Source organism: Myotis myotis, unplaced genomic scaffold, assembly GCF_014108235.1.
Source record: "Myotis myotis isolate mMyoMyo1 unplaced genomic scaffold, mMyoMyo1.p scaffold_m19_p_10, whole genome shotgun sequence".
Classification (NCBI taxonomy): Eukaryota; Metazoa; Chordata; class Mammalia; order Chiroptera; family Vespertilionidae; genus Myotis; species Myotis myotis.
Window position 1 is genome coordinate 22,541,741 of NW_023416314.1, and position 12,813 is coordinate 22,554,553.

Sequence of the window (12,813 nt, forward strand, 5' to 3'; positions counted from 1 at the left end):
CTTTGATTTTATTTTTTAAACTTCAAACTTGTGGTCATTTGCCAACTTAAATCATCCAGTTTGCCTATAATGAATTATTTTTTAGAGGATACTGGGGAAACAGCTTTTGTCTCTTACAGAACCTTTAATTACCTTTAAAAAATTTTTATTTTTTATTTTTTAAGGTTTCCATGGGTGAACTACCAAGATGACAATCTCAACATTTCGATTCCAATATTTAGTATTCATGGCAATCATGATGATCCCACAGGGGTAATTATTGGGTTCTTACAGTTGAAATTTTAGAAATGACCAATTTAGTTTGTCTGTGGAAAGCAATTTTTATTAAAATAGAGTTAAAAAGTTAAATTGACTTTTTATCATTCATAAAAGCTTTTATACTGCTTTTTAGATAATTTTTAAAAACCTGGACTAACAATTGGTGTGTGAAGTATGCTTTTATTTCATTAGTGCTGAGATGAACAATAAGTAACCAGGAGTAGCAAAAAGCAAACATCTATCATTTGTACAATGCTTTACAGTTCACCATGTAATCTTGTATCTCTTTTCGCATAGAATCTCACCTGTAGGAAATGATTGTTTCATATACAGTTTTAAGTGTAAATTAGGTCATCTTATTACCTGTTTATTTGGAAGTAATAATAGAAGTCCTAAACTCAAAATATCTTTTTGTTTTATCTGTTAATGAATATTATAAATCACTAGTTATCTAGTCTCCCCCCCCCCCCCCCCCCGCATCTTAAGAGAGCCTGCTTAATATTACAAAGCACTTATTTCATGGCTAGCTTTTATTTTTCAGTGGCCAAGCCATCATAAGTTTTGATGAAATAATGTTTACTTTGCATTTAGCATGTGATCCCAGTTGGAGGTCATTTCTAATAGAAAAAAAGGTAGCAAAAACTTTAGTACTGTAATTTTGTTTCGAGAAGACACTATGTTAATCTGTTTTTGTAACTAGTATATAGAATCTATGTTTTTGTAACTGATATATAGAATATACTTTAATAGGTAATATGATATGCAGATTACTTATTTTTAATATACAGTAATGTTCTTTGAAAATATTTTACGTAGGCAGACGCGCTCTGTGCCCTGGATATTTTAAGTTGTGCTGGATTTGTAAATCACTTTGGACGTTCAATGTCTGTGGAGAAGGTAGACATTAGTCCAGTTTTGCTTCAAAAAGGAAGCACAAAAATTGCTCTGTATGGCTTAGGTAAGATGGTTTTATTATTTATGCCAATAAGTATTTAATTGTCTAAGGAACTGGGAAATCAAATTCAGGAGTTAACTTTGTTGCTGTTTGGGGAAAAAATGAGGCAAATCTATATTCTCTTTGAGTTACTATAAAAGTGATAGGAGGTTTGGGTAGATTTTTTTAGTATTTAATAAGAACTAGTAGACCTGATTCTTGTTTTCAATAGCAGTTTCAGTGAAGAAAAATTTTTTAAAAATTAAATCTTTATTCAGATTATTACAGTTGTTCCTCTTTTTTCCCCCGCATAACTCCCCTCCACCCAGTTCCCACCCCACCCTCTGCCCTTACCCCACCCCCCCACTGTCCTCATCCATAGGTGTACGATTTTTGTCCAGTCTCTTCCCACACCCCCACACCCCTTCCCCCCCAAAGAATAGTCAGTCCACTCCCTTTCTATGCCCCTGATTCTATTATATTCACCAGTTTATTCTGTTCATCAGATTATTTATTCACTTGATTTTTAGATTCACTTGTTGATAGATGTGTATTTGTTGTTCATAATTTGTATCTTTACCTTTTTCTTCTTCTTCCTCTTCTTAAAGGATACCTTTCAGCATTTCATATAATACTGGTTTGGTGGTGATGAACTCCTTTAGCTTTTCCTTATCTGTGAAGCTCTTTCTCTGACTTCCAATTCTGAATGATATAGTTTTGCTGGGTAAAGTAATCATGGTTGTAGGTTCTTGCTATTCATCACTTTGAATATTTCTTGCCACTCCCTTCTGGCCTGTAAAGTTTCTGTTGAGAAATCAGCTGACAGTCGTATGGGTACTCCCTTGTAGGTAACTGACTGTCTTTCTCTTGCTGCTTTTAAGATTTTCTCTTTGTCTTTTGCCCTTGGCATTTTAATTATGATGTGTCTTGGTGTGGTTCTCTTTGGATTCCTTTAGTTTGGGGTTCTCTGCGCTTCCTGGACTTGTAAGTCTATTTCTTTCACCAGGTAGGGGAAGTTTTCTGTCATTATTTCTTCAAATAGGTTTTCAATATCTTGCTCTCTCTCATCTTCTGGCACCCCTATAATTCTGATGTTGGTACGCTTGAAGCTGTCCCAGAGGCTCCTTACACTATCTTGATATTTTTGGATTCTTTTTTCTTTTTGCTTTTCCAGTTGGGTGTTTTTTGCTTCTTTGTATTTCAAATCTTTGACTTGATTCTTGCGATCCCCTAGTCTACTGTTGGAACTCTGTATAATATTCTTTATTTCAGTCAGTGTATGCTTAATTTCTAGTTGGTCCTTTTTCATAACCTTAAGGGTCTCACTAGATTTCTTGAGGGTCTCACTAAATTTATCGGCGGTCTCACTAGATTTCTTGAGGGTCTTACTAAATTTATCGGCAGATTCTAGAAAATTCTTGAAAAACCTATAAGTGTGGTTTTGAACTCTATATCCAGTAGTTTGCTTTCCTCCATTTCTGTCTTTTGTGACCTGTTTCTTTGTCTCCGCATTTTGGCTGCTTCCCTGTGTTGGTAGAGTGGCTTTGTGTGCTAGGTGTCCTATAGGGCCCAGTGGCTCAGCCTCCCCAATTTATTACCTGAGGTGGACACTCTTGGTGCACCCCTTTGTGGGCTGTGTGCACAGTCTTGTTGTAGTTAAGTCTTGATTGTTATAGGTATCACTGGGAGGAATTGACCTCCAGGCCAATTGTCTGTGAGAATCAGCTGTGTCTGCAGTGGGAGAACTTCTGTGCTGGAGACACCCTTCTGGGGCAAGACTTACTTCAGTGGGGCTTTGGTGCTCACTGAGTCTGCCCCCTGAGTGTGTCCCTTATGGATCTGAGGAGTTATAATTTGGATGGTCCCACTCTGACCACTGGGTACACTGGTTCTAAGGAGGTGCTAATTTAGCCTCTGCCTGAGGCTACCCAACAGGAGCCCAGCTGTGAAGCACTGCAAGCTGCTGTGGGGCCTTGGACCTTCTTTTGGATGTTCTGGGTTTCTCTCGAAAATTTTTTCTTTAGTATCTACTTATTTTTCTTTTTTTTTTCTTTCTTTTAGACTTAGAGAATCCTGAACATTACAATTAGAGAGTAGATATTTTGGAAGTCTTTGAAAGGGCTAAAGCTTCACTGTCCAGTGCACTAACCAACTAGCCTCATGTAGATGCTGAGCACTTGAAATGTGGCTCATCTGAGCTGAGATATGCTAGCAATGTCAAATATACGTCAGATTTCAACGACTCAGAAAAAATGTAAAATATCTTACCTGTTTCTCTTTACTTGTTTTACTTAATGTGGCCACAAGAAAAATTTAAATTATAGATTTGGACTCCACTTGTGACTCACATTATATTTTTATTAGGCAGTGCTAGTCTAGAGCTGTCATCTCTAATGCTCAGAAAATTTGCCTTATCAACTTCACTGTCTTCAATTTATTTAGTGTCCAGTAGGTAAAAGTCTATTTGCTAGGCTTATTCCATATGAATGAAAGACCAATGACATTTTTAGAGTGCAAAGTTTATTTATTGTGTTTTCCCTAGGTTAAGTTCAGCTTGATATTTTATTTGTTTTATGGATACAAATAGCTTTATTATGTATAGAGTATCATAAAAATTATATTCCATGTTAAATCAACCTTGAAGTACCCTGAGAGAAGTTGGGGGAAAATTTCACACTGTAGCCTCAACGTAGTTTTTATTACTTTTTTGAATGATTTTAGTATAATAGAAGCCTTAGAAGGTCTTATTTACTTCAGTTGTCTTTGAATATGTTCATAAAATAATCAGTTATGATAGATTGGTTTATTTAAACACTTTTTCTAGGGAGCTTGCAGTCTTTGTCCATTTTATAATTTCTCTAACAAGTAGAAAAGCGTCATGATTATATCTTCAAGTTACGAAAAATGAGATTGAGGTATATGTCTGATATTGCAAGTAATAGAGCAGAAGGTTTTCTTAAAAGAACTGGTATTTTAATCAATACAATGTTAGGGTTCATAACTTCAGAAAATGGTTGATCCTCTCACTTTCAGACTAAAGACATCTCATTGTGCTTCATTCATTCATTTTCTCTCTAACTCTCATCTCATCCTGTCTTGTTTTCCTTAACCGGACTCTGCCTACCCTCCACCCCCTGCTTTCACCCCAACCCTTCTCTATACACTCTAGAACTCTTTTTACAGTTAGCAATTCTCTCGTTTCATCAGGAAATTTGCTGAGTCAAGTATTGAATGTTGCCTTGGCTCTCTGGCCCTGACGTTACTGTGTCCCACACAGTTCTCTCACAGCCTTTTAGGGGTTCAGGGCTAGAGGGTGGGCCAGGATGATACCTGTTCTCCTGGTTCCCTGCTGCCACTGGTTCCTGCCTGTAACCTTCCTGCTCCCTCAGAGCTAATTGACAACTGGCTAAACTGCCCTTTCCTTTCCCTCAAAGTTTTTCTCTACCTACAAGTTTTGTGAGTGTTCTCAGTGCTTCAAGACTTAAATAAATCCACCTTCCAATGCCCTAGACTTTGTATGCCTTGACTTTTCCTCTCTAGTTATGGGTTCTGCGTTCCACCATCTCTTCCATTGGCCACACTCTAGGAATCCTCTTCAGAGGCTAGGCCTGCTCTAGCTCTTCTACTTTTGCATTGTTGGCTTTTCTCCAAAGCCTTGCCTAATCTCTACATAAAGTAGCAAGCTTGTCCCCTCACTGACATTCCCCATTTTAACGTTCTGACTTTTTCTCCTTTTATAAGTCTTAAAATTGTAGTCTGTGTGTTTGCTTACTTGTTTGTGTTGGCCTCCTCCACTAGACTAAGCTAATCCTCTGGGGCGGAGGAAGAATTATTTAAAATTTATTAAATTATTAAACAGCATAGTATTTTTTTATTGTAATATTCAGCACAGTATTTTTATTTAAAAACAATATATATGACTATTTACTTATAAATTCATTTATTTTTTATCTCATCCCTCTTTTTGTGTATATTTGTTAGATCAGAAGTGCTATGTGCTTATAGTAAAAGGATAATGAAAACAGTATTTTAAATAGAAATGTTAATAACAATTTAATATAGAAACTCAGATTTTTATTCCACATTTTTCAGATTTTGAAGGTGTATATGCTTGATAGGAAAACAATCTTTGAATGCATTTAACTGCTCATCAGTTGTCGTGCAAGAACCTGGAACATATTCATTTCCAAGTAATGATTCAAGATATCAAATATACCTCTAATTGGAAAATGAAATATTTAGAGAAGCACATAATTTAGATGCAAAACATATTCTTTTTTTTTTTAACCAAGTAAGGAACCAGTTTTCAAATAATGTCATGTCCATTTCAGGATCCATTCCAGATGAAAGGCTATATCGAATGTTCCTCAATAAAAAAGTAACAATGTTGAGACCCAAAGAAGATGAGAACTCTTGGTTTAATTTATTTGTGATTCATCAGAACAGGTAAAAATATTCTTTGGAAATTGTTGAGTCCAGTATTGAGGTTCTCCAAATCTGTTTCCAGACTTACCTATTTGAGTAAAATGCTCCCCACTTTTTGAAAGTCGTCAGTGCAGGGTCAGGCAAGACTTAAGATATGCTTTGTGTGACTGCATTTTAAAAGTTTTCAAAATACATTTATACCTATAAAAGAATATTTAGGGCATATGCATAAGGTATAAGGATAATCATAAAATGAATATGCCTAAATATAGCAAAGAAGTGGAAGTAGTGCCCTTCTCTGACCCCATTTCTTGCTGCATATCCCAGAGAGAAGCACAATCATCAGTTTTTATTTACTCAGCCCATTGCTTTTCTTTATTGTTTAATCACATATATATCCATTGGTATAACTAGAACCTTGCTGTAAATTTTGCAGCTGGCTTATTATGTTCAATACTAAAGGCCCGGTGCACAGATTCGTGTACCAGTGAGGTCCCTCGGCCTGGCCTGCGGGGATCAGGCCAAAACCAGCTCTCCGACATCCCCTGAGGGGTCCCGGATTGTGAGAGGGTACAGGCCAGGCGAGGGACTGCACCGGTGCATGATCAGGGCCGGAGAGGGACTGCAGGAGGGCTCCAGGGCATGTCCAGCCCATCTCGCCCAGTCCTGATTGGCCTGATCCCAGCAGCAAGCTAACCTACCAGTCAGAGCATCTGCCCCCTGGTGGTCAGTGCACATCATAGCCACTGCTCGAACGGTCTGACACTTAGCGTATTAGGCTTTTATATATATAGATTATGTCACTCAGGTGTATCCATTTTGCTGCCTAAAAGTGTAATCCATTTTTACTGATGTATACAGTTATATTTTTTTCCTGTTAGTGAATGTTTTATATTATTTCCAGATTTTTGCTTTTTAAAACCTTATGCACATCTCCTGGTGCATATGTGCAGGTGTTTTGCCAGATTATTACATATAGCTGGATCAGCTTTCTTTTGTTAGTAGTTTTAAGAAGTTTAATCTTACTGATAAGGTGCAGGAATGGCGACTTGAAGAAGCAAGATTTATTATGTGATCATTATAGTAAAAAAGTGTGAGATGGTAACAGGGAGGTCAGTGAGAAAACTGAGCAGTTATTAAGGAATAATCTCAAGGGATTTGGGTTTGATTTTTAGACCCTAGAGATATGTTTTCCACATAAAAATATTCCTAGGTACATGATCTTGCTCTAATTTCACTTCCTGCTCTGCCCTGCATTCATTGTGCTCAGCCACACTGATCTCCTTGCTGTTTTGAACTCACTGAACACATTCCCACTTCTGTACCATTGTCATCTGTTTGTCCCTCTGCCTAGGTCTTTCTTCCCTTGCCTGCTTATCCCTTACATCAGTGTTCTGCTCACTTGTCACCTGTCAGAGAGGCCTTTCCTGACCACACTGTACGGCATCTCCTTTCCATGTCCCTTTTATTTATCTTTATCATATCCATCACTACCTGGCAAATTATACACACACACACACACACACATATATATTTTTATATAGTCTCCAAAAATGTATACACACACTTTGAATAATTATAAAGACAGTGTTTAAAATACATTTTATTTTCAAAATTGAGCTGTCAGCTGTTAAAGTGTGTATACATTTTTTTAAGGATACATCTTGTATTGTTGTTTGTGTCCCTCACTAGGACAAGGACTTTGTTCACTTCTGTGTCTTCAGTCTCTAAATATTTGTTGATTGAATATTGGTTTGCATTAAATGAATGTTAGATCAAAGTATTTGAGTATTTTTACTTTAATTTCCCAACAATATAAATCAGTGTTAGGAAACTTTTCCTTCTTGTTTTGACTCACATTGGTTTTCACGTATCTATACTAATAAAGAGCTAACGTGCTAATGGTTGGGACACCGTAACGTGTACGGCCAGACCATCGGCATATTAGCTCTTTATTAGCTCCTGTCAGCAGGAGGCTGCCTGTGTGTGCCGCGGGATGGAAGCGGGAAGGCCCCCGGAGGAGGCGGGACCATCCCGTGCCGGGGAGGGTGGGGGTGAGAGTTGGTAGCAACCCCCTCACCAGTCCTTCACCACCCACCGCTTGTACTCATAGCACCCCGCCGCCCACCTGCCAGGGGAAGGAGCACAGCGCAGCAGGGGGGAGGCTTCCATGTTCTCCTCTGGCACCATGACGGGGCGGAGCCTTCGCATTGCTCTGGAGAGGGGCAGAAGCGGGGAGGCGCCTCGGAGAAGGTGGGACCAGCCCGAGGTGACTCCGGGACTAAGGGCGGGGCTTGAAGCGTCCAGAGAAGGCCAGAGGGGTCGGGGGCTGGGCCAGGCGTGCTGGAGCTCTGTGTGGAGAGGTTTGGGTGTCAAGGCAGGGCAGCAGGTGGGTGGGCGGCGCCACGCGACTTCATGCGCTGGGCTCCTAGTCTTTTGTAATAATAACTAACCTCAGAATAAAACCAGAGTTTGCAAATCACTTATTCATATGATATTTTGTTTAATATGGAAAACTCCTATCTCTTATGTAAGTTTAACATTCTTTTTTTAAAAAAAAATATATTTTATTGATTTTTTACAGAGAGGAAGGGAGAGGGATAGAGAGTTAGAAGCATCAATGAGAGAGAAACATCGATCAGCTGCCTTCTACACACCCCCTACTGGGGATGTGCCCGCAACCCAGGTACATGCCCTTGACCGGAATCGAACCTGGGGCCTTTTAGTCCACAGGCCGACGCTCTATCCACTGAGCCAAACCAGTCAGGGCAACATTCTTTTTTAAAAAATATATTTACAAATACATTTTTATTGGTCAGAGAAGAAGGGAGAGAGAGTTAGAAGCATAAATGATGAGGGAGAATCATTGATTGGCTGCCTCGTGCGTACTTCCTACTGGGGATCAAGCCTGCAACCCAGGCATGTACCCTGACTGGAAATCAAACCGTCACTTCCTGGTTCATAAATCAATGCTCAACTACTGAGCCACAATGGCTAGGCAGACTTACATTATTCTAATTTTTATAATCAGTAATAAAACAGATGATGTTAAAAAAATGATTGGGCATATTTAGATATTTGATTTTATTCTACAAAGTTTCAGCTTAACTCACTTTTATTTTCTGTGTTCTTCCTTTTTTTGCTGTATAATTCGACCAACTTATAGGTTTTTACTGGTGATAGAGCTCATGCTTTTCTGACTTGCCCAAAGCAGGTTATTCCTCTTTAAACCTTTCGTAATTTGTATCTAAAAGTAAAATTGACTGCTTTCTCTTTTGGGTCTCCTACTTGTCTGTGTCCTGCAAATTTGTCAGCCCTTGGAGGAATGAGATAATACCTTTATATTCCCATTCCTTTGCACACAGAAGGGGATGTAACAATTCTTTAATGAAAGGAGAATAAAGATCTGTATAGATCAGTGGTTCCCAACGTGGGGCACATTCCCCACAGGGGGGCAATTTGATTTTTAAGGGGGGCAATTAGAGAATGAGTTATTAACAGTGAATTTTTTGCATTTCTTATGGTTCTAGTGGCTTCATATAGAGTATGTAAATATATATTGTGACATATTTATCTGTTTCAGTTCTCTAATACATGTTTTGAAACTTTATTTGCTATTTTTTCATATCACTTCATATTATTATTATTATTTTTAACAATTTCTTAGTGATTTCTTCCTCAGTACTTCACCTGTCCTTTCGTTCTTTTATTTTTCTCTTTCATGGATGTCATGTTCTTTGGAAGCTTGTTTAGAGCAAGTTAATGGCCTTTTCGGCTTCCTCTCCATAAATAGGAGTTGACTTTTTGAGTAATAAGAATTATATATCACAAAGGGGGCATCAGGATTTTAGAGATGCTTAGGTGGGGCATTGCCTAAACAAGGTTGGGAAACACTGGTATAGATACTTAATATGAAACTTTTTTATATCTCTGAACATTTATATTATTTATTTTTTAAAATCTGGGTATAGGAGTAAACATGGAAGTACTAACTTCATTCCAGAACAATTTTTGGATGACTTCATTGATCTTGTAATCTGGGGCCATGAACATGAGTGTAAGATAGCTCCAACCAAAAATGAACAACAACTCTTTTACGTATCCCAACCTGGAAGTTCAGTGGTGACTTCTCTTTCCCCAGGAGAAGCTGTGAAGAAGTGAGTAATTGTTATCTTTTCCAAACCAACTTAAAAAAAAAATCTGCTAAAATATTCTAATTATCCCAGAGTTTCAAGGTGCTAATGGTATGGTTATTTGTATGGTAGGTTTATTTATAAAGATGGATCTTTAAAAAAAATTAAAAATATATATATACACACTCATACATACATACTAGTATATCTTTGTTGGTTTCAGAGAACAGGGGAGAGGAGGAGAGAGATAGAAACATCAATGATGAGAGATAATCATTGATCAGCTGCCTCCTGGAATGCCTTCTACTGGGGATTGAGCCCAAACCTGGGCATGTGCCCTGACCAGGAATTGAACCATGACCTCCTGGTTCAGCCACTGAGCCACACCGGCCAGACACATATCTCATTTCTTTTGGGGGGTGGGGAATCCTATATAATAAAACCCTAATATGCAAATACGCTCAATGCAGGAGCTGCCCCCTGGTGGTCAGTGAGTTCCCACAGGGGGAGCGCTGCTCAGCCAGAAGCTGGACTCATGGCTGGCGAGTGCAGTAGCGGTGGCAGAAGCCTCTCCCAGACTGCTAGAGCCCCCGACTGCGAGAGGGATGTCTGCTTGCTGGCTTAGACACTGCCCCCCTCCCCCGTGCACAAATGTCGTGCACCAGGCCTCTAGTTATATAATAATGTAGTTAATAGTGATTGATAGTGGTTTATCCTTTAATCCTCTCAAGTTCTGGTTGTTAAGATGATAATAAGTTAAAGAATATGATAATAGAGTGTAAGTTAGCTGTTTTTTTCTTCATAGTGTGCTGCTAATTTATTTTATATATGCATGTGCACGTATGCACACACAGATAACACATATATATGTAATAGTATATACTATATATACTACTATAATAGCCTTGATAACATTTTATTATACTTACTGTTATGCTTGTCTTCTACTAAATTGAATATTTGTTCAGGCAGAAAATGATGGAACAGTGGATTTTATTCTGAGGAAGAAGAATATTTAACATTTTTTCCCTGTGATATAACATCAAATTGCTAAAAACATTTTTAAGGGTATGATTTTATAAAGAACTAGAGGCCTCGTGCACGAAATTCATGCACTTGGGGTGGTGTGTTCCCACAAGGAGCGGGCCTAAGCCATCAGTTGGACATCCTTAGCACTGCTGTGGAGGCGGGAGAGGCTCCCACCATCGCTGCTGCGCTTGCCAGCGTGAGCCCGGCTTTTGGCTGAGAGACGCTCCCCCTATGGGATCGGGCCAAAACTGGCTCTCCGACATCCCCTAAGGGGTCCCAGATTACGAGAGGGCGCAGGCCAGGCTGAGGGACCCCACTGGTGCACGATCGGGCCGGGGAAAGACAGGGGGAGAGCCAGCCAGGGAAGGACTGCGGGAGGGCTCGAGGGAGTATCTGGCCCATCTCGCTCAGTCCTGATCGGCTGGACCACAGCAGCAAGCTAACCTACCAGTCGGAGTGTCTGTCCCTTGGTGGTCAGTGTACGTCATAGCAATTGGTCGACTGACTGACTGTCTTCCCCCTGGTGGTCAGTGCATGTCATAGTGAGTGGTTGAGCAGCCTTAGTATGTCATTAGCATATTACGCTTTGATTGGTTGAATGGCCAACTGGACACTTAGCATATTAGGCTTTTATTATATAGGATTATTTTGTAAAAACTTAGAAATGTGGTAGTTTTGGTGTGCACATTTTCCTGGGGAAAGTTACAACGTGACTAGCCTTTCCTTTCCTCATTTCAGACATGTTGGCTTGCTTCGGATTAAAGGAAAGAAGATGAATATGCAGAAAATCCCTCTTCGCACAGTTCGGCAGTTTTTTATGGAGGATGTTGTTCTGGCTGATCATCCAGACATTTTCAATCCAGATAATCCTAAAGTAACCCAAGCCATACAAAGCTTCTGTTTGGAGAAGGTAATTCTTCTAGGTAAAGGTTAATGAGATCTACTTTAATTGAGAGATTATTTACATTGAATTAAATAATTCAGTAGAGGTTAAGTCATTATACAGGATAGGATAAAAGTAGGTTTACAGTTGTTTGTATGGATAATAATTAATAAACGATACAAGAATAAACTTTCACATACTAACAGCTGTAAACCTACTTTTGCCCCATCCTGTATTTGTTACAGTCTCATGGAGCCTGTAAGGAACCACCTTTGTTCAATAAATGAGCTTAATTGTATAAAAAATCTTTTAAGTCTTCCAGATGGAGGAATGTTATATATAGTAGAAATTTGAGTTAAGCCCCTCTCCCAATTCCTTTCCTCCTTCTCAAAAACATATACATAATCATTTCTCTCTTTTTACCCTGATTTGATCATTTATTTTATTTATGAAAGCAGGCAGTGGCTTTGATTGGGAATGGGAGAATATTATAATAGATGAGTAGAACCTTAACCTCTCTAATAATCTGCATTAGGCATCCCTTTCACCCTAAAAGCTACCCCAAGTAAAGTCTTAAAATGTGTTTGCTATGTACCTTAACCCTCCCCTTTCATGCATTTGCCACCCCTAAACCTCTGCAGAAATTCTAGAGCCACTACTGAAGTTGGTGAATGCACTTAATAATATGTAAGTTAACAGCTTAATATTCATTGCTGAAACTCCATTCTTACTCTGTGCTAACTCTTCTGATTTGCATTTTATTCTCATAAAAATCATATGAGGTAGTAATAATGATAATAACAATTATCACTGATATTCATTGCCTGCTTATATATTCTGGGCACCATTGACAACATTTTGCATTTAATCCACTCAACGATGCTGTGGATAGATTGCCCATCCACATTTTATAGAGAGGAACTGAACCTTAGATAAAGTAACCTGCCCAGTGTTGAAACTTTACCAGCAACATGTAACTCACATAACTGAAAAGGTTAAGAGTATGCTGGTTTTAAAATGATTAGATCCAGAAACTCACATTAAGATTATGGGTTTCTCTATCTCTGTTTCCAGCCCCGTGTCACCCATTCTGATGGTTTTTGTCTTAAACTTCACTGTAAGGAAGGTGTTTTCACATGGTGGCCCACAAA

The 12,813-nt window shown here is 38.8% G+C and overlaps 1 protein-coding gene across 4 annotated transcripts in view; it reads left to right on the forward strand.

The window, feature by feature from the left end:
* MRE11 (MRE11 homolog, double strand break repair nuclease) overlaps positions 1 to 12,813 on the forward strand; it is a 75,412-nt gene that overhangs the window by 13,440 nt on the left and 49,159 nt on the right. For 3 of the 4 annotated variants that reach the window (XM_036324661.1, XM_036324662.1, XM_036324663.1), the window contains 5 exons: positions 165 to 252; positions 1,075 to 1,216; positions 5,524 to 5,638; positions 9,589 to 9,774; positions 11,518 to 11,689. In XM_036324661.1, coding sequence (XP_036180554.1) covers positions 165 to 252; positions 1,075 to 1,216; positions 5,524 to 5,638; positions 9,589 to 9,774; positions 11,518 to 11,689 — 703 coding nt within the window. The remainder of the gene's footprint in view (positions 1 to 164; positions 253 to 1,074; positions 1,217 to 5,523; positions 5,639 to 9,588; positions 9,775 to 11,517; positions 11,690 to 12,813) is intronic. The other variant, XM_036324664.1, reaches the window with a different exon arrangement.